The 23,486-nt window shown below is 32.4% G+C and overlaps 1 protein-coding gene across 5 annotated transcripts; it reads left to right on the plus strand.

Moving 5' to 3' along the window:
• The first annotated feature begins 18,768 nt into the window (after positions 1–18,768).
• On the plus strand, positions 18,769–23,330 carry LOC122303618 (oxidation resistance protein 1-like). Of its 5 annotated transcripts, none has more exons than XM_043115464.1 (9): positions 18,769–18,985; positions 19,305–19,436; positions 20,203–20,723; positions 20,835–20,907; positions 21,286–21,366; positions 21,441–21,504; positions 22,496–22,583; positions 22,678–22,762; positions 22,905–23,330. In XM_043115464.1, the coding sequence occupies exons 1-9, from the start codon at positions 18,884–18,886 to the stop codon at positions 22,986–22,988; spliced, it is 1,230 nt and encodes a 409-aa protein (XP_042971398.1). In that variant the 5' UTR covers positions 18,769–18,883; the 3' UTR covers positions 22,989–23,330. The 5 variants fall into 5 exon arrangements, with proteins under 5 accessions (XP_042971398.1, XP_042971402.1, XP_042971399.1 ...); XM_043115468.1 differs by having other exon boundaries at positions 22,704–22,762; XM_043115465.1 differs by having other exon boundaries at positions 19,311–19,436.
• Positions 23,331–23,486: the final 156 nt, after the last annotated feature.

Below are 23,486 nucleotides of genomic sequence, written 5' to 3' on the forward strand. Positions count from 1 at the left end.
TAGCTTTTAACTACATCGTTAGATATTATATAATACTTTGCATTATATTTTTATGGCTCTACGAAATTATCATGTAACCGCTATTCTAAGTTGAAGAATGTTTTAGTTATAAAGAAATTATGTAAAAATAAACATACACGTTGATGTGGTGGTACATTAAATTATAACATTTTATTATAAAGTAAATTTAACATATTATATGAAGATATGTCAATTTTTATGATCTCATTATGAATGTAACACTTCTCTTATATTTTTCAATAATCTATCATTATAGTTACCTATTATGACGCCTCCAGATTTTTGCTTAGAATTTAATAGATATCTAAAGCGTCGGGACATGCAACACAAGATTACCTGCCCTCATTCATGACATATAAGATACAATATTTCTAACATACATATAGCGTTATACAATATTCGCAGCGGATAATTTTTTTTTTTAACAATACTATGTACTAAACTTATAATATCCCAAATAATTAAATAGTAATCTAAGCATATTTAACAAAAATAAACATCCACAATTTCAGTATGAGTCTCAGAAGACTATAATCTGAAAAACAAAGGAGACCAGACTCCATATTTACATTATCAAAATACACTATTGAGAAAGTTCCTTAAATAACTCGTGTAACTCGACTAACGAGGCTAGAATATTATCCAAAAACTAACTATGGAAGCTATAATATCTGCGTCGTGTTTACGATATCTAGTCAACCTCATTCAGTCTACTAACGTCTGCTTCCTGCTCAGATCCTGATACATCGCCTACCATTTGGAGGAATGGTAGTTGGGACTACCACGACGAGATTTGATTACAAATCTCAGTAAGTTAACAAGAAACTCTCATACAGGTTAATGATGCATGCATAGCAGTAAAAGCATGAATGCATAATTAAAGTCGTAAGTAAGCATAACATAACTTGACATATAGCATGACATAACTGACATAACCTGAACTTAAACGTGAACTGAACTTGACATGAACTTGAATTTAAAACATAACATGCACTAGCAACATAACATGAACATGAACTTGAAATATAGTATGAACGTGAACATACATAACATAAATATGAACTTGAACTTAACATAAACCTGAGCATAACATTACATAAACGTGAACTTGAGACATAATGTGAACGTGAACATAACATAACATGAGCGTGAACTTGAAAATAACATGTACGTGAATATAATATGACAAAAACGTGAACTTGAAACATAACGTAAACATGAACATAACATAACATGAACGTGAGCTTGAACATAACATAAACGTGAGCATAACATGATATGAATATGAGCTTGAAACTTCACATGAACATAACATGTATGTGAGCATAATATAACATAACATGAACTTGATATGAAACTTGACTTAACGTGGACTTGATCTTAAACTTATTCTTATCTCATGGGGTCACTATGATTGCTTATTCTTAACTTCTTGACATAAACTTAGACTTTAATTCTAATAATCAAAATGATTCCGCCAGTTGTTTCGTTAGGAATAGCGAACAATCAGAATGACTCCGTCCAAAATATGCCATCAGAGATATTTAGACAATCAGAATGATTTCATCATAAGTATTTTAAAACATGTACCCTAGCAATCAGAATGATTACACCAGGAGTATCTAGTAATACTCTAGTAATCAGAATTATTCCATCACGAATATTTTAAAACACATACCTAGGCAATCAAAATGATTACACCAGGAGTACCTAGTAATACTCTGACAATCAGAATGATTCCATCATCAGTATTTTAAATAAGATACCCTAACAATCAAAATGATTACACTAGGAGTATCTGCATAACTGAACTTGAACGACATTATGACAATCAAAATGATTTCGCCAAAAGTACCTCGTGTGAATTACAACTGGAGATGCTCGGACAATCATAATGATTACATCACGAGTATGCTAGACATAACTGACTTAAACGTAACTCGAAAGACATGACTTACTTGAGAAACATCGAACATGTAACAAATATCATACTTGATATGACATACTTGCAACAGTGAATATTAAATGATATGATATACATGTAACATATGGCATACTTAACTTGGTATACTTATAACATACAACAATACATGACAGAATAGATTGTATAACAGATAAATATTCATGACAGAATAAATCTTGTATAACAGATAAACATATAATGGCATAGCATGGCATGACATATATGATAACATACATACATATATTGTAGTTCTCTTATCTATCATACATACACAATAAACCGATAGTAAGTTAGAAGCTAATTTACCTCGTTTGTCGCGTTCAATGAAAATAAAGTACGAAACTCAAAAAACTGTAAAAGGATATTCTAAAAGTTAGAAATTTAATTACTAACAATTAAAAACGTGTAAATGAGACAACTTAGAGTAAAATTACCATTTTACCATTTACATGTGGAAAAATGACAATTTTACCCCTAACTTAAGGATTTCACATCCTAACTCTAAAAATTTTTAAAATTTACATTCTTCATTTAAATTTTGTCCTGAATTCAAATATCAACTCAAAAAAGTTTAAACAAATCAGAACTATGGAAAACACACTATGACCGAAACATCCATAGGTCATTTCTCTTTATTTTTGTTGCAATTTCTTCCGATTTCAAAACTCATACTTAAACCAAAATTTTGCAATAATGATCTTCTTATCCTCAGTTTAAAATCATACTTAAAACATTCATTTAGAAAAACCTAATAATCAATACCCAAACTTTTTTGTAAAAAGATTCAAACACTTGAATCGCATGCTTTGACCCTAAATCAAAACATTTATAAGAATTCCAAGAATCAAATCTTACTTAACATATTCATAACATCATCCTAAGATCAACCATGCTTTAAATTATCAAACTAAAGTCACCAAAATCATAAAATAATACTTGGAATTTTTGATTTTACACTTAGTCCAAAAACAAGAACTTTTTCCTCAACTAGCTTTGATAAGTCTCTTGATCAATGGATTAAGAATGTGAGATCTTCGAAATAAATCATCACATGGTTTAAAAATGTGTCGAAAAGAATATCCAACCATCAAACTTAAAATCACATAGCTAAAAATCAATAAAAACATGGATCTAATCCAAGAACATCAAATTTTAGGCTTAACCGAAATCCTTTTGTATAGAAAAATCATATTTTTGAAACTAATACTAAATATTTTTAAAATAACAAATTAACATGAAAATTAGGATCATCATATAAAAATATCAAAGCCTTTAGAGTAAGATCAAACCTTGAAATATTCAAACTTTCTCCAAATAAAAACTGTTCTGGCACTTCCAGTTTTCAAGTTTCTATATCTACAAAACTCTATTATCAAAAGCTTTATTCATGCAACAAAACCTTAAAGAACACTCTTAAACACATGCTAACAACACTCCATAAAATTTTCGGACCAAGATATGTCCATTAGTTTGGTCAAAAACTCCAAAACATAATATACTCTCCAGTTTCACACACAGAATGACCTTTATATGGTTAAAAATTCTTTTGACTGACCAAATTACCATAGAATGATACGAATAATATATATACAAAAACTGTACTCAAAGAGGAAAAACTTTTATGAAAGAGTCATCGTGTGAAAATATTTAAAAATTATCATAAATCTCCTCGTAAAAATACCCAGAAATCTGCCTGAGAGAGCTCTTTTGGGTTTCTCTCTAAAAATGGGGTGAATAAGTGATTAAATGGATAGAAGTGTGTCTTGCACGACTCTATACTTCTGGAGGGGGAAGATATGGACTTGAATGACTATTGATTAGAGGTGGCTATGTGACATAAAGTGGAGAATAGTGAGAGAAAATGACTGCCTGCAGAAACTGTGAGGTATGGAGGTTGATGGGTGGGTTTCTCCATCTCATCAAGGCACTATTGGATGTAGCCAAAGGTAATGGATGGTCTGACATGTGGGGGAGAAAAATTCTTCAATAAGCTTTGCCAAGGTGGCCAAATTCGTGGGCCTTGGTGGGCCTCAACCAAGTGGGCTTCAATTTGGGGTTTAAAGGAGGTTTAGTTAGGGTTTGAAATGCTATCAAGTCTAAATCTAATTGTTCTTGGCCCAAAAAAATTCCAAGGTTTAAAATGTTGGATAATGATGTCATAACAAGAATTTGAGAAATTAATATCATGTGGAAGTGATTTAATCAAGTGATTAAGCAGAATGATAGAAATTAGATCAAAAAGGGTTTGAAGGCCAATTTAGGGTTTGGGGAAACGGTTTAGGGTTTCGGTTTCAACCAAACTTTTGGGTTTCAATTGGATTCCAACCATTTAGAGTTTCATTAGAGTTGAAACCCTCTTTGATCTACCTCAATTTGGTTGATCAGATGAAAAAGATTTTGTTTAAGTGGCATGATCTTACACTTTGATTTCCTTCACAAATCCATCTAATGGTTCCTTGTTATACCAAGTGTCTAATACTATTCACTATGTGTGACTAAAATCTTGCCAATTGTTGCCCAGATGACTAACACAAGAGGGGGGGTGAATTGAGTTGTATTAAAAAAAATAACAATTATAAATCAAATATATAATATAAAATATAAACAAAATATAAAATAGCAATAAATATAAAGAGTAAGGGTAAGAGAGAAGCAAACTCAGTATGTTAACGAGGTTTGGCCCCACTGCCTACGTCCTCGCCTCAAGCTACCCCTTGAGGATTCCCAAATTCACTATTCAACCTCCTTCAGGTGGAGATAGAAACCTATTACACCTTTAAACAACACCGCTACAAAGGATCCGTGTAGAACACCCTCTCCACTTGCAATCACCTTACACGTGGTGATTCAACTATTCCCCATGTAGAACACTTTCTACACATACAAGGGTTATACACACCCTTTTTCTGATACAAGAGCTGATAGAAACCTATTACACCTTTAAACAACACCGCTACAAAGGATCCGTGTAGAACACCCTCTCCACTTGCAATCACCTTACACGTGGTGATTCAACTATTCTCCATGTAGAACACTTTCTACACATACAAGGGTTATACACACCCTTTTTCTGATACAAGAGCTGATAGTGGGTAGGTTATCAGAAAACACTCCTTAATGAGTGAAATAGAACAATATAGCACAAATTATATCTCTCAAAATGAACAATGATTAAGGCTCAATACTTAGAGAAGAGAGAATGAAAGTTTTGAATGAATGTTGTATGCTCTTGATGTTGTAAATGTGAAACTTTCAAATGATCTATTTATAGGCATATGAGACCTCATATTCAAATTTAAAAAGATTCACATGTTAAATACAACATCATTCACTTTTTCCAAAAAAATCAAACTCAGTCTTTTACTTTTAGTATATGACAAAAGGAGCACATTTTCCTTTTAAAAAAAAATTCAAATCTAATCTTTTACTTTTTGCATATGACAAAAGGAGCACACTTTCCTTTTCAAAAAATTCAAACCTAATCTTTTACTTTTTGTATATGACAAAAGGAGCACACTTTACTTTTCAAATTTTTCAAACAAAATCATCTACCTTTTGTATAAGTCTAAAAAAGCATCAATCATTTTTGAAAACATTCAAATAAAACATGCACATATAAAAGATGACAATTAATCATTTTTAATATTTTCAAAGTTCAACCGTTTAATCAAGGTATGCACGTGTGAAAGATGATAATCAATCATCTTTCAAAATTTTCAAATTTACTTTTCAAAATATTCATGCACATGTAGAAAATGTATTTTAATGCTTTATGATAAAATATTAATTTTGAGACTTAATCCTAATTTCGAATTTTTAAGAGATTTACAACATTACTCTATAGTTTTAATGTGAACTTGTTCCCTTCTTGCTCATGCTTGTTTCCTTGATGTGCTTGACTCCATTGTGTAGACAACTTGAACTTGAGACTTCTTTATTTTTTGAATTCATTTGTTATCATCAAAATCCATGTGTAGATATATAAATACACAAAACTTGAAACCTTGGGTTCAACACCAAGTGTCCAAATAAAACTTCTCTAACCTAATTTGGACATTTCACATTGTGATTTTGATAACACTGCACTTAAGACGCTTATCAAGGTTACTATTCACTCCATAAACAAAATGCATAATAAACTTAGTACTGAAAAAATCTTAAATATTCATATTAACCTATAGTGAAAATCGTTTACCAAGACTTAACCCCAAAGTGCCCCTAAAAATAAATTCATAGTTTCAAACAGGCATTTCGTCCGAAATTATGAAAATGAGTTATTACGCCATAAAATCATAAATATTCAACTTGAGTCTAGTGGTACAAACCATAACATATTCTGACACTTCTAACTACCTTAAACAATTAAAATCGCATTTCTAGCATCATAGTGAGTGATGATACTGATTATGTTGACAGACTAAAACCTTTGCGATTAGTCGATTCGTCGAAGCTTTCACGAGATTCCTAAAGTTTATAGAAATTCTACCATTAAATTTTTAACGGGCCGTTACACCTATTATTGCATATGTTGATGACATGTGGCAAATTAAAGAAAAAGAAAATAAAGAGAAACAAACTATAGGAAAAACAATAATGTTGAACCCAATGTTTTAAATTTCATGTAATTATATATCTACACATAAATTTTAATAATAACAAATGGATTAAAAGAATAAAAAAGTTTCAAACCCAAGTTGTCTATACAATGTAGTCAAGCACATCAAGAAACCAAGTATTAACAAAAAGAGAGCAAGTTCACATTAAAGTTCATAGAGTACTTTTGTACATCTCTTAAAAAATTTGAAATTAGGATTAAGGTTCAAAATTAATATTTTATCATAAAGTATTAAAATACATTTTTCAAATGTGCATGAATATTTTGAAAATTAAATTTGAAAATTTAAAAGATGATTAATCATCTTTCACATGTGCATGACATGATTAAAAGTTTAAATTTTGAAAATATTAAAAATGATTGATTGTCATCTTTTCAAATGTGTATGTTTTATTTGAATATTTTCAAAAGTGATTGATACTCTTTTTGACTTATGCAAAAGGTAAATGATTTTATTTGAAAATTTTGAAAAGTAAATAATACTCCTTTTGTCATATACGAAAAGTAAAAATATTAGGTTTGAAACTTTTGAAAAGTGAATGATGTTGTCTTTGATAATTGAAAAAGAAAAAAATTTTATTTGAATTTTTTGAAAAAGTGAATGATGTTGTTTTTCACATGTGAAACTTTTTAAATTTGAATATAAAGTCTCATATGCCTATAAATAGATCATTTGAGAGCTTCAAATTTACAACACTAAAATCATACGTATATCATTGCAAGTTTTGCAAAATTCATTCAAAACTTTTAATCTATCTTTTGTAAACATTGAGCCTTAATCCTTATTCATTTTGAGAGAGATATAGTCTGTATTGTATTGTTCTTATTTCACCAGTTGAAAAGTATTCTCTGATAACCTACCCTCTATTAACTCTTATATCAGTAAAATGGTGTGTATAACCCTTGTGCGTGTAAAAAGTATCTTACACAAGAAATAATTGAATCACTACGTGTAAGACGATTGCAAGTATAGAGAGCGTTCTACACAGACCCTTTGTAGCAGTGTTGTTCAAAGCTGTAATAGATTTATCTTTCCACTTGAATGAGGTTGAATAGTGAATTTGGGGATCATCAAGGAATAGCTTTAGACGAGGACATAGGCAGTGAGGCCGAATCTCATTAACATACTGAGTTTGCTTCTCTTTTATCCTTACTCTTTATATTTATTACTATTTCGTATTTTGTTTATATTTTATATTGTGTATTTGATTTATAATTATTAATTTTTAAATGCAACTCAATTCACCTTCTTTTTGTGTTAGTCGTCTGGGCAACATTTGGTATCAGAGTAAGGGTTCTGTTATAAGATTAACTATCTTTTGAGTTAAGATCTTTTGGCTAATATTGCAATTTCATTTGGTGAAGATCAGTCTAGCAGTCGACCTCCACTTTTTTGTGGAGACAATTACTTATTCTGAAAAGTCAGAATGAGAATATTCCTTCAGAATCAAATTCGAGAAATCTAGAAATACATTATAAATTAACCTTATATTCCAACAAAAGTGATTGATGGAGTAAAGGTAAAAAAGAAATGAGAAGCGTTTGATCGTAAAGATGATAGACTTTATATATTGAATTTAACTGCAATGAATTTATTATATAATATTCTCAATGAAAATAAGTTTAATAAAATAATGACTTGCGTTACAACAAAGGAAATTTGAGATAACTTGGAAGTTACTTATGAAGGAACTTCACAAGTCAAGAAATCAAAAATTTATATTCTTATTTATGAATATGAAATGTTTAAGATGAATGATGATTAATTTATTTATAATATATACACTTGTTTTACTTACATCATAAATAGTTTAATAGCTCTCGATAAAATTTATTCCAAGGTGGAGATAGTAAGAAAAATTCTAACTTTCTACCAAAACGTTAGAAATCAAAAGTGATAGCGATTTTTGAAATTAGAGACCTCAAGAAATTCGAAATGAATGAACTCATCGGTTCACTTACCACTCATGAGTACACATTGAAAAGAGGAGAAGAAGAAGGAAAGCTAAAGAAGAGTTTGACACTTAAAACTGTTCCTTGTGAAAGTGAAAGTGATGAAGATGAAGAAAGTGACCACAAAAATGAAGAAGTTGCGATGGTAACAAGAATAATTAAGAGGTTCTTAAAGAAAAATAAAACTTCTCCAAAAAAATCTTTCAAAAAATTTTGCAAGAAAGATTCAGATAAAATAACTCTTTAATTTGTTATAAATGCAATAAGTCTGGACATATCAAACCAGATTGTCATCCGCTAAAGAAAGATCGAAACAATGGTAAGAAAGCAATAAAAGTTACATGGCATGATGATTCAAGTATCTCAGATAGTGAAATAAGCAATGAAGAATTAGCAAATATTTGTCTTATGACTAAAAAAGAACTTGAGGTAACAATCTTGATAATATTGAAAATTCTTCATATGAAGAATTGTAAAATATTTTAGAAGAGGTATATGAGGAACTTGAAAAACTGGGTATCAAGTATACTACTTTGAAAAAGAAAAACTCTTTTTTAACAAATGAAATTGATATCTTAAGAAAAGAAAACATCGTTTTGAAAGATGAAAATCTTGAGTTGAAGAAGAAAATAACTGATTTAAAAAATATTGTTGAAAACTTTACGATTGGAAAAAGAAATTTTGAAAAACTTTTAGGCAGTCAAAAATGTATTTTTGACAATGCAGGTTTTGAATATATAACAAAACAAAAATATAAATCTTATAAAAATGTGACGCCCCCAAATCCCCACGCCCGAACACGGGGAAATCGAGACGTCCGGATGGTGACAACCCGGGTCACCATCCCATCGACGGGTGCCAAGTGTGTGCAAAGGCAACAAATGTGCAAAAGGAAACGCAGCGGATAACGAAAGTCATATAACTAAGTACCAGAATTTTTTTCTTAATGTAATACAAGCTGTTTAAAACATACGTAAATAAAATATTACAAAAACCCAAATACAGTTTTAAACAAATATAAAACATATCATCAGCAACCCGGCGGAGCCGCATCCTCGGGCTCAGCCTCCTCCTCCTCATCCTCATCACCTGCACCAAAAGCTACGGAACCACAAATGGTTCCGCAGGTAAGTAAACCCAAACGCTACCAGATAAAAACACATAAGACTCAAACAGTATGCATGAAACATGCCCAATGCACAAAGCCCATAAAACATAATTTTTTTCCACACACGCCAAAAATCCCATTTGGCCCAAAAACATATCCTTTCCGAAAAACATGTCAAAAGTCACATTTGGCCGCCAAAAGTCCATTTGGTCCAATATCTCGCCAAAAGTCCATCCGGCCCAATATCTCGCCTGAAGTCCATCTGGCCCACGCCAAAAGTCCCATTTGGCCTCACAAACCATTATCCAATTTTAACCGTATACACCATGACCTCCCCTAGGGGTCATCCGCACACCCTGGCTCCAGTGTCACACCGTAGAGTACCACCACGCATGTGACACCTAACGAGCGATGCCCAGTTCCGCGCCCCGCGCGTTCGTAGCCAAGCATCCTCTAGCCCTCGCCAGCGAAGGGCCACGGAGTCGGTGAGTAGGGCGATGCCCGGTTCCGCGCCCGGCGCGTTGGTAGCCAAGCATCCCCTAGCCCCGCTCCCGTCATCGCTCTCGACAACTCAGGGGATGTCACTCAGTTTATTCCGTTCCCGAGTGACCAGAGGAGCTCCACCGAGATAATAACCCATCCCGGCTTGGGCTCGTGATACACACGCACCCGCAATACACTTACGCCAATACACAGGCTTTTCACATAAATCCACAAACACACGTGCATGCACCATGTAATGCCATAACAATGCATAATAAAATAATCCAACAATCATAAATCAAATAAACAGGCAACTCCGTCCTCCATCCATCCGACCCCCGAAACTCCTCGGACTCAGTCCGGAATCAACAACCAACAACAGTAAATAATTGAATGAGCAATATATATTAAAATCTGAAAATAGGGTTTGGAAAATACTTACAGCGCTATATGGAAATTTTAGAAAACAAGCGGCGTTGCAAACGGCGGAGGAAAAGCAACGTAACAGTGTAATTTACACTGTTGCCGTGGGTAATAAATTACCCACTTTCGAACGAGGACAAACCAAAGCTCGGGATTGATAGGGAAGGGTCTTGAGATATTTATGAAGTTAAAGGAAACGAGTTTTGGCCGTGGGTGGTGGTGGAAACGGCGGTCGAAGGCCAAAAAGGGGCTGAACGGAGATGAGCTCGTGGGAGCTACTCCGGCAACGGATCGGGGCCGAAATTAGGTGGGTTAGGTCGGCAAGAGGTAGGGGAAGAAGCTGTGAAGAGATGGTGGCCGGAGGTGGTGTGACGGCGCCGGAATCGGTGAAAAACCGTGTGGCTTCAAAGGGCTTTTCCGGCCAAACGGCCGGCCGGATGGGGGAGATATTTGGTGGGAAGGTGCGCCGGAGGGAGGGGGTTCGAACGAGACTAGCGGCGAGCCAAACGGTGGCTGGACGGCGGCGGTCTGGGCTGAAGAAGATTTCGGCGACAAGGGCAAAAACAGAGCAGGTGCAGCGACTTCCGGCGGCTCTCGAAAGCTAACGGCTGGTCCAATGGCTCTGAAAATTGGTGAGGATGATCTATGGTGGAAGGGGAAGAGAATGGTGGTGACGGTACATCAAACGGTGGCCGGACGGCTGAGAACCGGCCGGTCAAAGGGGCAGCGACGGGATGGATAAATGAGAGAAAAACGCACGGGGGGAGGGGTCGACGCACGGGAAGAAAAGTAGGAGAAGAAAAAGAAAAAAGAAAAAAAAGAAAGAAGAAGAAAAAGGAAAGAGAAAAAGGAAAAAGGAAAAAGATGTGAAAAGAAATGAGGTCCAATCCTCACTCCGGGAAAACAAAACAAACCGCCGAAAAGAGATTAAAAACCACAAAACAACTAAAAGAAATAAAACACAACATCAAGTAAATTAAAAACCAATTTTAAAACGCATGTAAATTAAAATAATAAACTAATATATTAATTAAAATAAAAACAACCATTTCAGCGAAAATACACTCAAAAGCGGGTCGTCACAAAAAACTTCTTCGATAATCCTTTTACATCAAAGTTCAGTATTCAAAATTTTTTCATAAAAATAATTTTATCAAAAAAAGATACTATTACAATCACTCAAGTTCTTCATATATATCACATATTATTTATAATTTTTATAATAGAAATGATCATAATTATTATGTTTGTCCTATTAAAAGAAAACATACAATGACTATTAGGGTCATATAGGTACCTAAAAATTTTATTTCTTCTAATACTAATAAATGAATGACTCAAAAAATTTGGATAAGAAAAATCATTTTAATTGTTTTTATAGGTATGCATGAAGTTCTCCATAAGCAAAAATAAAATAGTTTTTAGATAGTGGATGTTCAAGATACATGACAAGAGACAAGATTGAGTTCTTTGATCTTAGATCTGAATAAGAAAGACATGTGACATTTGAAGACAATTCAAAAGGGAAGATCGTGGGAATAGGTAAAATTGAAATTCGTTGATAAAAATACAAAATGTATAAATAACACGAAAAATCTTAATCTCAACAAATAGAATACAATAGAGGAAGTCCAACATGGAAACATCATGAAAAATCATCAAAATTTAATATATGATGCAATCAAATTGTAAAAATTTGTGAAAGATCATTCAGTGGAACAAATTCTTGGAGAACCTTCACGAGGTGTAAGTACTCGATCATCTCTTAGAAATATTTACAATCATACTGCTTTTCTATCTCAGATTGAATCCAAAAATATTGATGAAACACTCATTGATGAATCTTGGATTCTAACTATGCAAGAAGAGCTGAATCAATTTTAAAAAATGATATTTGGACATTTGTTCCTGTACTCAAAAATTATACTATTATTAAAACAAATGAGTTTTTAGCAACAAAAAAGATGAGTCCGTAGTCATTACTAAAAATAAGGCTTAACTTTTATTTCAAGATTTCGATCAAGAAGAATGAATTGATTATGATAAGACATATGCATCAGTCGCAAGATTAGAAGCTATTCTAATGCTACTTGCATATGCTCATTATAAAGATTTTTAAACTTTTTTAAATAGATGTTAAAAGTGTTTTCTTAAATGGTTTTATAAATGAAGAGGTATATGTTGAACAACTTCCAGGTTTTGAAAATCATAATTCTCCAAATCATGTTTTCAAATTTACAAAAGCAGTATATGGACTCAAACAGGCTCTTAGAGTTTGGTACGAGAGATTTAGTGGTTTCTTGATTGAAAAATATTTTTTAAGAAGAAAAATCGACACAACTTTTTTCATTATACATGAAAATAATGATATTCTTTTTATTCAAATTTATATTGATGATATAATATTTGGTACTACTAATAAAAATATGTGCTAAAGTTTTGCTAAGAGTATGTAGGAAGAATTTGAAATGAGCATGATGAGAGAACTTACATTTTTTCTCGGATTGCAAATCAAGTAAGAAAAAAGTGAAATATTCATCAATCAGTCAAAAATATATTAAAGAATTACTCAAAAAGTTTGGGATGAAATGTGCTAAGGAAATTGGAACACCAATGAACCCATCCACTAAACTTGATAAGGATTAAACGGGTAAGCCAGTTGACTCGAAAGTATATTGAGGTATGATTGGTAACCTATTATATTTGACAACTAGTATACCAGATATTATGTTCAGTGTGTGTTTATGTGCACGCTTTGAATCATCTCCAAAAGAATCTCATTTAATTGCAGTTAAGCACATTCTTAGATATCTTAGTGGTACAATTGACTTAGGATTATGGTATTCTAAGCATAAATTTTTCGATCTAATCAGCTACACAGATGCAGATTATGCTGGTTGTAAAATTGATCGAAAAAATACTAGTGAAACATGTCATTTCTTAGGTCATGCACTAATTTCATGGTTTAGTAAAAAGTAAAATTCTGTTATATTATCTACTACTGAGGCAGAATATATTATTGTGAGTAGTTATTGTACTCAAGTTCTTTACATGAAGCAACAACTTGAAAATTTTAAACTCATCTATAATCATATTCCAATCAAATGCGATAATACAAGTGTTATAAATCTTTCAAAGAATCAATACAACATTCTAGAATTAAGCATATTAAAATTATATATCATTTTCTTCGAAATCATGAGCAAAAAGGTGATATAGTACTAGAGTTCACAAACACACACGATGAGTTAGCAGACATTTTTACAAAATCTTTGCCAGAAGATAGACTATGTATGATTAGAAGAGAAATATGTATGATCCATGCTCTGAATATCTCTTAAAAGATAGATCAGAGTTAATAAAAATAGAGAGAAAATTTTTATAAATATTTTTACATAAACTTGAGGTTCTTAGCCTCATGTTTGAGACGCTCATTCTCTTCATACAATATCATGTCATCCTTATACATAGGAACTGGCAAGCAATATAAAGAATCTATAAGAATTTCAACTGTTTATTTTTCTGCTGAAAGATTCCTTCCATTGTGTGAGACTCTTAAACAATTCGCTGAAATACAACAACTTGTTATTTAAACTTTTCAACCTCATGGTTTCTGACTTGTAGCCGATAAGAAAAAGTAACTATAGGAGAGAAGTAGCGAGTCTAGAGACTCACCAAGTCATAGATAGTATCGAAATCTGACTTATTAGCCAAATTATTATTCTTTTGCTACAACATGACAGTAATGGCAGCTGCAGAAAGAATAGGAGATTGAGGTGTAGAATACTTCATGGATGGATCTAGAGGAATGTTAGAAGAATGAGCCATTGAAAAAATAATTGAAAGCTTAAAGCAAGAATGTTGAAATAATGCAGATGAGTTATAGAAATGAAAATAAGATTTGATGCGAATTGGATGAAATTTAATATTGATTTTATAGAGATTGCATAAAGAACAAGACAAGCTATCATCTCTTCAAATCTTATTTAGTCAAAAAATACAAGATATGCTATACACATATTGTCAAAATTTTTCTTGTTAAACCAACGAGATTAACAGCAGGCTGTCTCTATTTTTCTTGTAAACAATGAATCTTTGTTGTTATTTATTGTTGTTAACCTTGTATTTGAACTCTCTCTCGTTCCAGCTTCTTTATTTGTGGTTGCAAATCATGATCATACCAGCTTGTAAATTTTTTCAACTCTTTATTTTCTTGCTTTAGCATTTTATTCTCTCTATCCTTATTAGCAAGCTTCTGTCATAACTCAGATATTTGGATGTTAAGATGATCAATCTCACTCACCCTTGCCATTAACTTCCGAGACATGGTTGTAACAGATGCAGCATATTGACTACTGAGCATTCTTGATTTTGCAACAATCTCAGAATTAGCCCTACTAGAAAAATGGATCTCTGCTTCTATCATGGTATTGACTGTCTCAGGAGACAGGATTGGTGGTTGACGCATAAAGGGTTCCTGATTCAAGTCTGAAACATTAATGGAAGAGAATTGCTCAGCCATACTATCGTTATGAAAAAACAAAGCCCAAGTCAATGAGTAATGTGATTTTTTTTTTTTTTTTGTATTCGATGGATGAAAATGATCATTTTTTTTTATAGAAACTCAAAATCCTCAATCTTGTTTGTCAATAACATCAGTCAATTTTTTAAATTTTCAACCACACTAAATTCATAGATTTAGGCCTCAAGGCTTTGCAGCACTTGTCGGGTCACAGGCGATTTTAATTTTTTAACTATCTACATTTTTTTTTACTAACACACCATTTTTTTCTTCAAACTATTTACTTGTTTCGGATCCTTTTTAATGATGCCAAATGGGGTAGAAGTTTTAGATTAGAACATTAATTGTCTGAATTGCTAAACTTGTTATGTATGCTTTGAATTATATTTATATGTTTGCTTGAAAAATTAATGCACATTTTCAGGAGGAGCTTAAGTATTAATACAAGATTCAGATTCTATTAAATATTTGCCATCATCAAAAAAGGAGAAATTGTTGAACACAAAGTTTCAAGTTTCGTGTAATTATATATTTACACATGGATTTTGATAATAACAAATGAATTCAAAGAATAAGGAAGTTTCAAGTCGAGTCTCAAGTCCAAGTTGTCTACACAATGGAGTCAAGCACATAAAGAAACCAATCATGAGCAAGAATGGAATAAGTTCACATTAAAACTCATAGAATAATTTTGTACATCTCTTGAAAAATTTAAAATTAGTATTAAGGTTCAAAATTAATATTTTATCATAAAGCATTACAATACATTTTCTACATGTGCATGAATATTTTGAAAATGAAATTTAAAAATTTGAAAGATAATTGATTGTTATCTTTCACATTTGCATGACATGATTAAAAATTTAAATTTTGAAAATATTAAAGATGATTGATTGTCATCTTTCACATGTGCATGCTTTATTTAAATATTTTCAAAACTGATTGATACTCTTTTTGACTTATGTAAAAGGTAGATGATTTTGTTTAAAAAATTTGAAAAGTAAATATACTCATTTTGTCATATGTAAAAAGTGAAAAGATTAGGTTTGAAATTTTTGAAAAGTGAATGATGTTATCTTTGACATGTGAATCTTTTTAAATTTGAATATGAAGTCTCATATGTCTATAAATAGATCATTTGAGAACTTCAAATTTACAACACCAAGAGCATATGCAAATCATTGCAAGTTTTGCAACATTCATTCAAAATTTTCAATCTGTCTTCTATAAGCATTGAGCCTTAATCATTGTTTATTTTGAGAGAGATATAGTTTGTACTGTATTGTTTTTATTTCACTCATTGAGGAGTGTTCTCTGATAACCTACCTACTATCAGCTCTTCTATCAGTAAAAGGGTCTGTATAACCCTTGTGCGTGTAAAAAGTGTTCTACACATGAAATAGTTGAATCACCACGTATAAGGTGATTGAAAGTGTAGAGAGTGTTCTACACAAATAATTTTTGCAGTGTTATTCAAATGTGTAATAGGTTTCTATCTCTATCTGAAGGAGGTTGAATAGTAAATTTGGGAATCCTCAAGGAGTAGCTTGAGGCAATGACGTAGGTAGTGGGGCCGAACCTCATTAACATACTGAATTTCCTTCTCTCTTACCCTTACTCTTTATATTTATTGCTACTTCGTATTTTGTTTATATTTTATATTGTGTATTTTATTTATAATTGTTAATTTTGAAATACAACCCAATTCACCCCCTCTTATGTTAGTCATCTGAGCAACAGATAATAATAAAAACGAGTCTCGTGATGCCGATGCTTGCAGTAGGCGTGCCGTCTAGGTCCATGTCTGTGCTTGGGGTCATGTTGTTTTTGTTGTGTATTGTATTGTAATTTTTATTGTTTAGTTATTAATAAAGAATCAATAGGCTATTAGACTTAATGTCTATAACAGCAGTGCTCAGTTCTCCTCCTCCATGGGAGAACGGAGGGAACTATTCAATTCTATTTTTACAGAGCACTTTCTTTTTTATGAGAGAGTTATTGAGAAGTTAATATAATATTTACCACAATGTGTAAGAAGATGCCCCAAAGCAGATGCATAGTTTGGCTTATAGTTTAGATTTTTCTTATATTGATAAATCACAGTTATAATTTCGATTCATTGAATGAAATAAAGTCTATTTTCATTAAAAAAAAAAAAAATTATCTTCTCTTTGAGGCCTCTAGATTTTATTATTATTATTATTATTATTATTCTATTTCTCACATTTTAACTACATCGTCAAATATTAGTACTTTGCATTGTATTTTATGCTTCTACACAACTGTCATTAACTTTAGTTGACCGCTATTCTAAGTTGAAAAATGCATTAATTATAAAGAAATTTCATATAAATAAATTCATAAATTGATATAGTTTGATGTGATATATTAGATTATAAATATTATTACAGAGTAAATCTTACGTATTATATGAAGACATATCAATTTATAGAATCCACCTATGATTATAACACTTATATTCCAATTTTTAATATCCTATCATTGCAATAACCTGTCATTGCATATATTGATGACTTGTGGCAAATTAGAGGAAAAGAAAATAGGGAGAAACAAATTATAGGAAAATCGATAACAATAAATACCCTTTTCTTCTGTCCAAAAAATATATATATATATATATATATAATAATAATTATTATTATTATTATGCTATTTCTCTCTCGTTTTTAACTACATCTTTAGATAACAATACTTTGCATTGTATTTTTATGCTTCTACACAACTATCATTAAGTTTAGTTCACCACTATTCTAAGTTAAAAAATGCTTTACTCGTAACAAAGTTTCGCAAACCTAAATTCACAAATTAATATAACTTGACGTGGTATATTAAATTATAAAATTTTATTATAAAGTAAATCTAACCTATCATATTAAGAGATGTCAATGCGTAGGATTTCTTTGTGATTATAATACTTCTCTTCTAATTTTCAATAACCTATTATTAACCTATAATTGCAATCACTAGATATATATTATTCTAAGATTTATATTTTAAATTATTTTTCTAATATATATTTGTTTATTCTAAACGCTTATGACGGAAAATATAGTTTTAAAAATAAATTAATAATAACTGTACTTATGATTAATTGTGTCACAAACAAATTATATAAGTAACAACATTAACAATTAGAAATAATATGATAACAAAAACCATTACAAAAAGTTTTATTTATTATTTGGCCTTATTTAGTTACACAAATAATATAAGATAAAAATTAAAGAAAATATTATTATAATATAATTTTTATTTTAACATTTAAAAAAAAATAAATTAATTTTTATATTTTATTTAAAATTTTAAAAAACTATAATAATTAAATTAGATGAGATATATATAAAAAGATAGTCACCATCTTAGGTTTGGATAATAAGATAAGATAAGATGATTTTAAATTAAAGTTAAAAATTAAATAAATATTGTTAGAATATTATTTTTTTAATATTATTATTGTTTTAAAATTTTTAAAAAATAAATTATTTATTATATTTTATATAAAAATTAAGAATATTTTAATAATGAAATGAAGTGAAGTGAATTGAAACTGTTTTCAATTTAAATTAATATTATTTTTAATAATTTTTTTTTAATTAATTATATTAAATTAATGTATATATTAATAGTTAGTTGTGGTCGCAACTAAAATTTTAAATTACCTTTCTAGTTCTCATCAGCACAAAATTGTAGGTTGAACCACCCCGAGTCTTCGTGATCCGCACTCTGGTGCAGAGATTTTTATATTCAATTCTTATAGAAATGAAATGATGACTGATGAGAAAACTTGGAAGCAGTCTAGACCGCCAACAGAGAAAACCCGCCATTGACGTCCGTTACAAGACCTCCCTCCCGAGTCCATCACTCACCCACCGAGTTGTAAGTTATGCCAAAGTTGAGGTTTGGTGGCAACAAATTCAATCACTTTGAAAAGTACCCTCTGCTGAAAAGAAAAATGTTTCTTTGAGCATACTCTTTCTTCTCCGGTCATTTCCTCATCACGCATGGTAGGAAAGACTTTATGAGATAAAGAGGTTATAATGGCATCCTAGAGCTCGTGGCGAACTTCTAGTTTACAGAAGCGGAAGCCAAAAAGAAAGGGAAAAAAAGTGGGAATACAGATTCCCCGATTATATATAAACGTGTTGAAGATTGAGAGTAGAAATCCTAATCCTAATCCTTCTTCTTTTCTTTGAAGTATCAGAAGATGGGTAGACAACAGTACTCGCTGCGGAAAAAAGCAGTTCACTTTGTGACCGATGTCGCCACCGTCTTCCTCAACCCCATCTCTGATAAGCCCTCCAAACCTCAACCTCCTCCTCCAGCCGCTGTAAGTTTCTCTCCCTCTACTTTGCCTTGAAAAGGCTTGGTTCTTTTTTTATTTTTCTTCTTTTCTTGGTTATTTATTTTTTCACTTCTTCCCCTCTTTCTTTATTTGATGGAACACTGATAGCGTCTAAGAATTTATGGGTTTTCTGAGTATTCCTCGATAGGGGCCAGAGTTATGGCATTTTTACTTGCGATCAACAGAAAATGGGAGGAATTTTGTTATAAACAAAACAAATGGTTAGGGTCCATAATGGGAGTCTAGCCTACGATGGATTTATATGATTGACGAAAGTGATCTGTGCGTTGAAGCAAGCTGGATCGAATGGCTGGGAAGTGTGGCTTGAGCGTGGATTTGAAGCAATCTTGAAGATACGAACATAGTCAAATTGATAGTGGTCCGAAATCCAAGTATTGTGTATTCAATGGAGAAATTGAGCTAGGTCCCAGGCCTACTGAACTAGTAAATCTTTGACAGACCAAGCCCCAGGGAGCATTAGCCCTAATGTCCTTTGGCTCTGATTGGCATACAATGTGTCGGGCCTAAAGCCAGGGAGCATACTGACATAATGATTTCTCATGTAATAATAACTTGGTAATCCATGATTAGCTAAGAAATATTCAAGATTTTGATTTTTCAAGTTTTAAGTTATAACCAAAGATGCACGTACAAACAAAACCATTTATGCAGAAAAAAACATTAATTTTGTTTGCACGGTGAACTATAATAAGGTTAACTTCAGACTCATCATTAGTCTTTGTTTTGATAGGAAGATGCTAGCGAGACGGAAAGAAGTCAACAAGAGTCAACTAGTGAAGAGAGTTCTGGGGACATATTTGATGGGCCGGATACTTCGTCTTTTACAGCATTTCTTTACTCTCTGTTGTCATCCTCTGAGTCTGGAGATAATAAAAAGTCAGATGAACAGAATGACGAAGTAGAATCAGACGACATACAATCTGACACTGTAATGAAAGAAAGCAGTGGGAAGAGAAGCTTATTTTATAGGGGGAAACATTCGCTCAGTAGAGCTATTTACAAGGCTGTCAGGATCAGTGGCTACCGAAATCGAGATCACAAGGATGGCTCCAACGTGAATGTTGATGGGAATGATGCTGAATTTGCTGGAGTTGAGATGAGACATGTGGAAAATGAGAAAGAGTCTGTGGACTTGGTCAAAGTCCCAGACATCTCTGAACCTTCGTTGCTTTTTTCAGAGAAAAGTAGAAGTGTGCTTTATGCTTCGCTTCCAGCACTTGTTCAGGGGAGGCAATGGTTATTGCTCTATAGGTGTGAAATTTCATTTGCATGTATGAAATTGGATCTTGCTAAAGTTGTACAGTCTTGCTATCACTAAACAATTATGATACTTTTGTCTAATATATCTTTTGTCCTCGGTAGTACATGGAGGCATGGCAAATCACTTTCAACCCTATACAGAAGGAGTATGCTTTGGCCTGGACTCAGCTTGCTGGTAAGTAGATTTTTGCTTTCGTAGAGATTAACTTGAAAGTTAGACTTTTTTGTCTGCAATTTTGTAAATAAAAGAATCGGGAAGATTTCATTTAGAAGTTCAGAGCACTGGGGAGATGTTTTCCTTGTAATAGAATTCATAGGCAAAATCTAATTTTACTAAATCCAAAAGTTTTGACTCCTCAGGTACAGCTGTACATACCATTTTGCAAATAAGTAGAGGCTTGTAGTTTTGAAACAGCTATTCATTTGAAAAAGATGACCTCTTTATTAAGCTAAATCCATAATGTGTTTGTATAAATCTTTTGGGTGTCATTATACACATTTAAATTGAGGATAAAGCTTCTGCACTTATCACATGATCTTAATATTCTTAAAGGTGGTTGGGGACCGTAAAGGTGCAGTATTTGGTGGCTTGGTTGAGGCACCCCTAAGACCAACCAGTGAGAGAAAATATCAGGTTGCTGCAACACATAATTATTTTGATTTCATTAACTATCTTACTCTACACATGTTGACCCTGGACATGAACAGGGAAGCAATAGTACATTTGTTTTCACAACTAGATCCGGTGATCCTGTTATTTTCCGCCCCACAGGTACTTGCTACTGCATTTTAGCTTTTCCCAGCATCAATTCTCTGATTTCTTTTTCAGATAGTTATATTTTCCAATTTAAAATTTCTTAAATCCATGATAAGAATATGAATAGTTATTTTCAGAATTGAAGGAAAAGATTTCAAATTTGGTTTTTCTTGCTTGCTTTGTAAATGAAGTTAACATGTTATCGTAAAGAGTAATGTGTTGTATTAATTTCTTACTTACAAAAGAATAGAGTAATGTGTTGTACAAAATTTACGCTTTCTACCAACTTGGTTCTGAAATGAAAAGAGAAATCATCACAAGTGCATTGTTAAAAGGTATATATAACTATTCTTTTAATGGTTGGATGTAAGAAGTTACGGTACTTTTCTGCCTCTGCCTTGGTTAATTCTGCATGGCGGTATAAAGACACTGGATTTCAGTCACTGTTGATGGAAACCAAGCTTTTATCAACTATATGCAATTGGACCGATCCTCTTCATTTGATGACATGCTGGATGTTTATTTTCTTTATACTGCTCAAATATGTCATTTCTGTGTAGGTTCTTTTCTAATGCTTGCTTCGAAGTGTATTAATCTTATATTTTCAAAAAATGTGTGGTTGTCATATACAAAGTAAGGTCCATGTTGACGCAGAGGGTATCATTTATTTGTAATGATTTTCTGAAACATGTCAATTCCATATTGCTATTCAAAGTTTAAATTTGATGAGTTCATGGTGTACGAGATTTCTTGAAATTCTCCCAAGTTGGTAGCTGTAGAATCCATTATGATCATGTTCAATGTGTATAAATGTGGAAAACAATGGAAGATTCCAGAGAAAATGTTACATATATACATAGACATGCACTCAGCAATACAGTCCTTAACCTAAAGCCACCCTAAAAGCGACCGTGTCCTCATTAGGGTGTTGTCTTGTGATTCAACCTTTTGGTTTGGCTTGGTTTGCAAGACTAGATTGGCATAATAACATTTTGCCTATGAGCAGGTTTAAATCGCTATTTCACTCTTTGCTCCAATGAATTTCTGGCATTGGGTGGAGGTGGACACTTTGCACTGTATTTGGATGGTGATCTGTAAGAATTCTGCCCCATTTGTTCCTTTTTTTTTTTAAAGGAATCTGTGCGATCTATCAGTTTTGTAACAGTTTCAATTCCTTCTTTTTTGAAGATTAAATGGATCAAGTTCTGTTTCAGAAACATATGGTAATCCTTGTCTTGCACAGTCTGAAGACTTTGAAGTGAAGGAAGTTGAGGTATGCTGAAATGTACCATCTCTCTCTCTCTCTCTCTCTCTCTCTCTCTCTCTCTCTCCAAATAGGGTCCGTTTATAATTTTGACACAATGTCTCGTCTATAATGAAAGAAACAAAATCCATAATTTCTTTGTGTAATGCAGTTGTGGGGCTTTGTATATGCTTCAAAGCTTGAGGAAATACTTTCTTTAAGCCGAATGGAGGCTCCTGGGATTTGCCGATGGTAAATGCTCTGCAAGCTCTTTGTAATGGTTGTTAATCAGGTGGCGGCAGCCCGGTACTCTTGCAATAGCGCTTGTTATTTTCAAGTTTAACCGAGAGTAGGTCTTTTGTATATGCGATGATATGCTCCAAATTCTAGTTGTGCATACATGTCCACCCCTGTATAGACAAAGTGTCATACATTGAATTGCCAGTTTTTTTTCCCGGGTAAATGGCAGATTTTGATGGCATACTGATTGATAAGACAAGGATTTACAAGACTCAGACCGGTTGTTCTGGGTATGTCATTGTCAGGTGCTCATGTTTTTTTCTTCTTTAATACTATAAAGTCCTCGGCTTATAAGGAAGAGAGTTTAATGAGTGGGTAGAAACAGTAGGTTTGATTTCTCGTTATTCTCGCACGTTAACATCATTATCAAAGGAGGTTTTTTTTCCTTTCAAGTATCATCTATGTTCCATTTCTCTGTCAGTGACATCCTGGGGAATTTTCACGTGTTCCAAGC

The sequence above is a fragment of the Carya illinoinensis genome, chromosome 3 (genome assembly GCF_018687715.1).
Source record: "Carya illinoinensis cultivar Pawnee chromosome 3, C.illinoinensisPawnee_v1, whole genome shotgun sequence".
Lineage (NCBI taxonomy): Eukaryota > Viridiplantae > Streptophyta > Magnoliopsida > Fagales > Juglandaceae > Carya > Carya illinoinensis.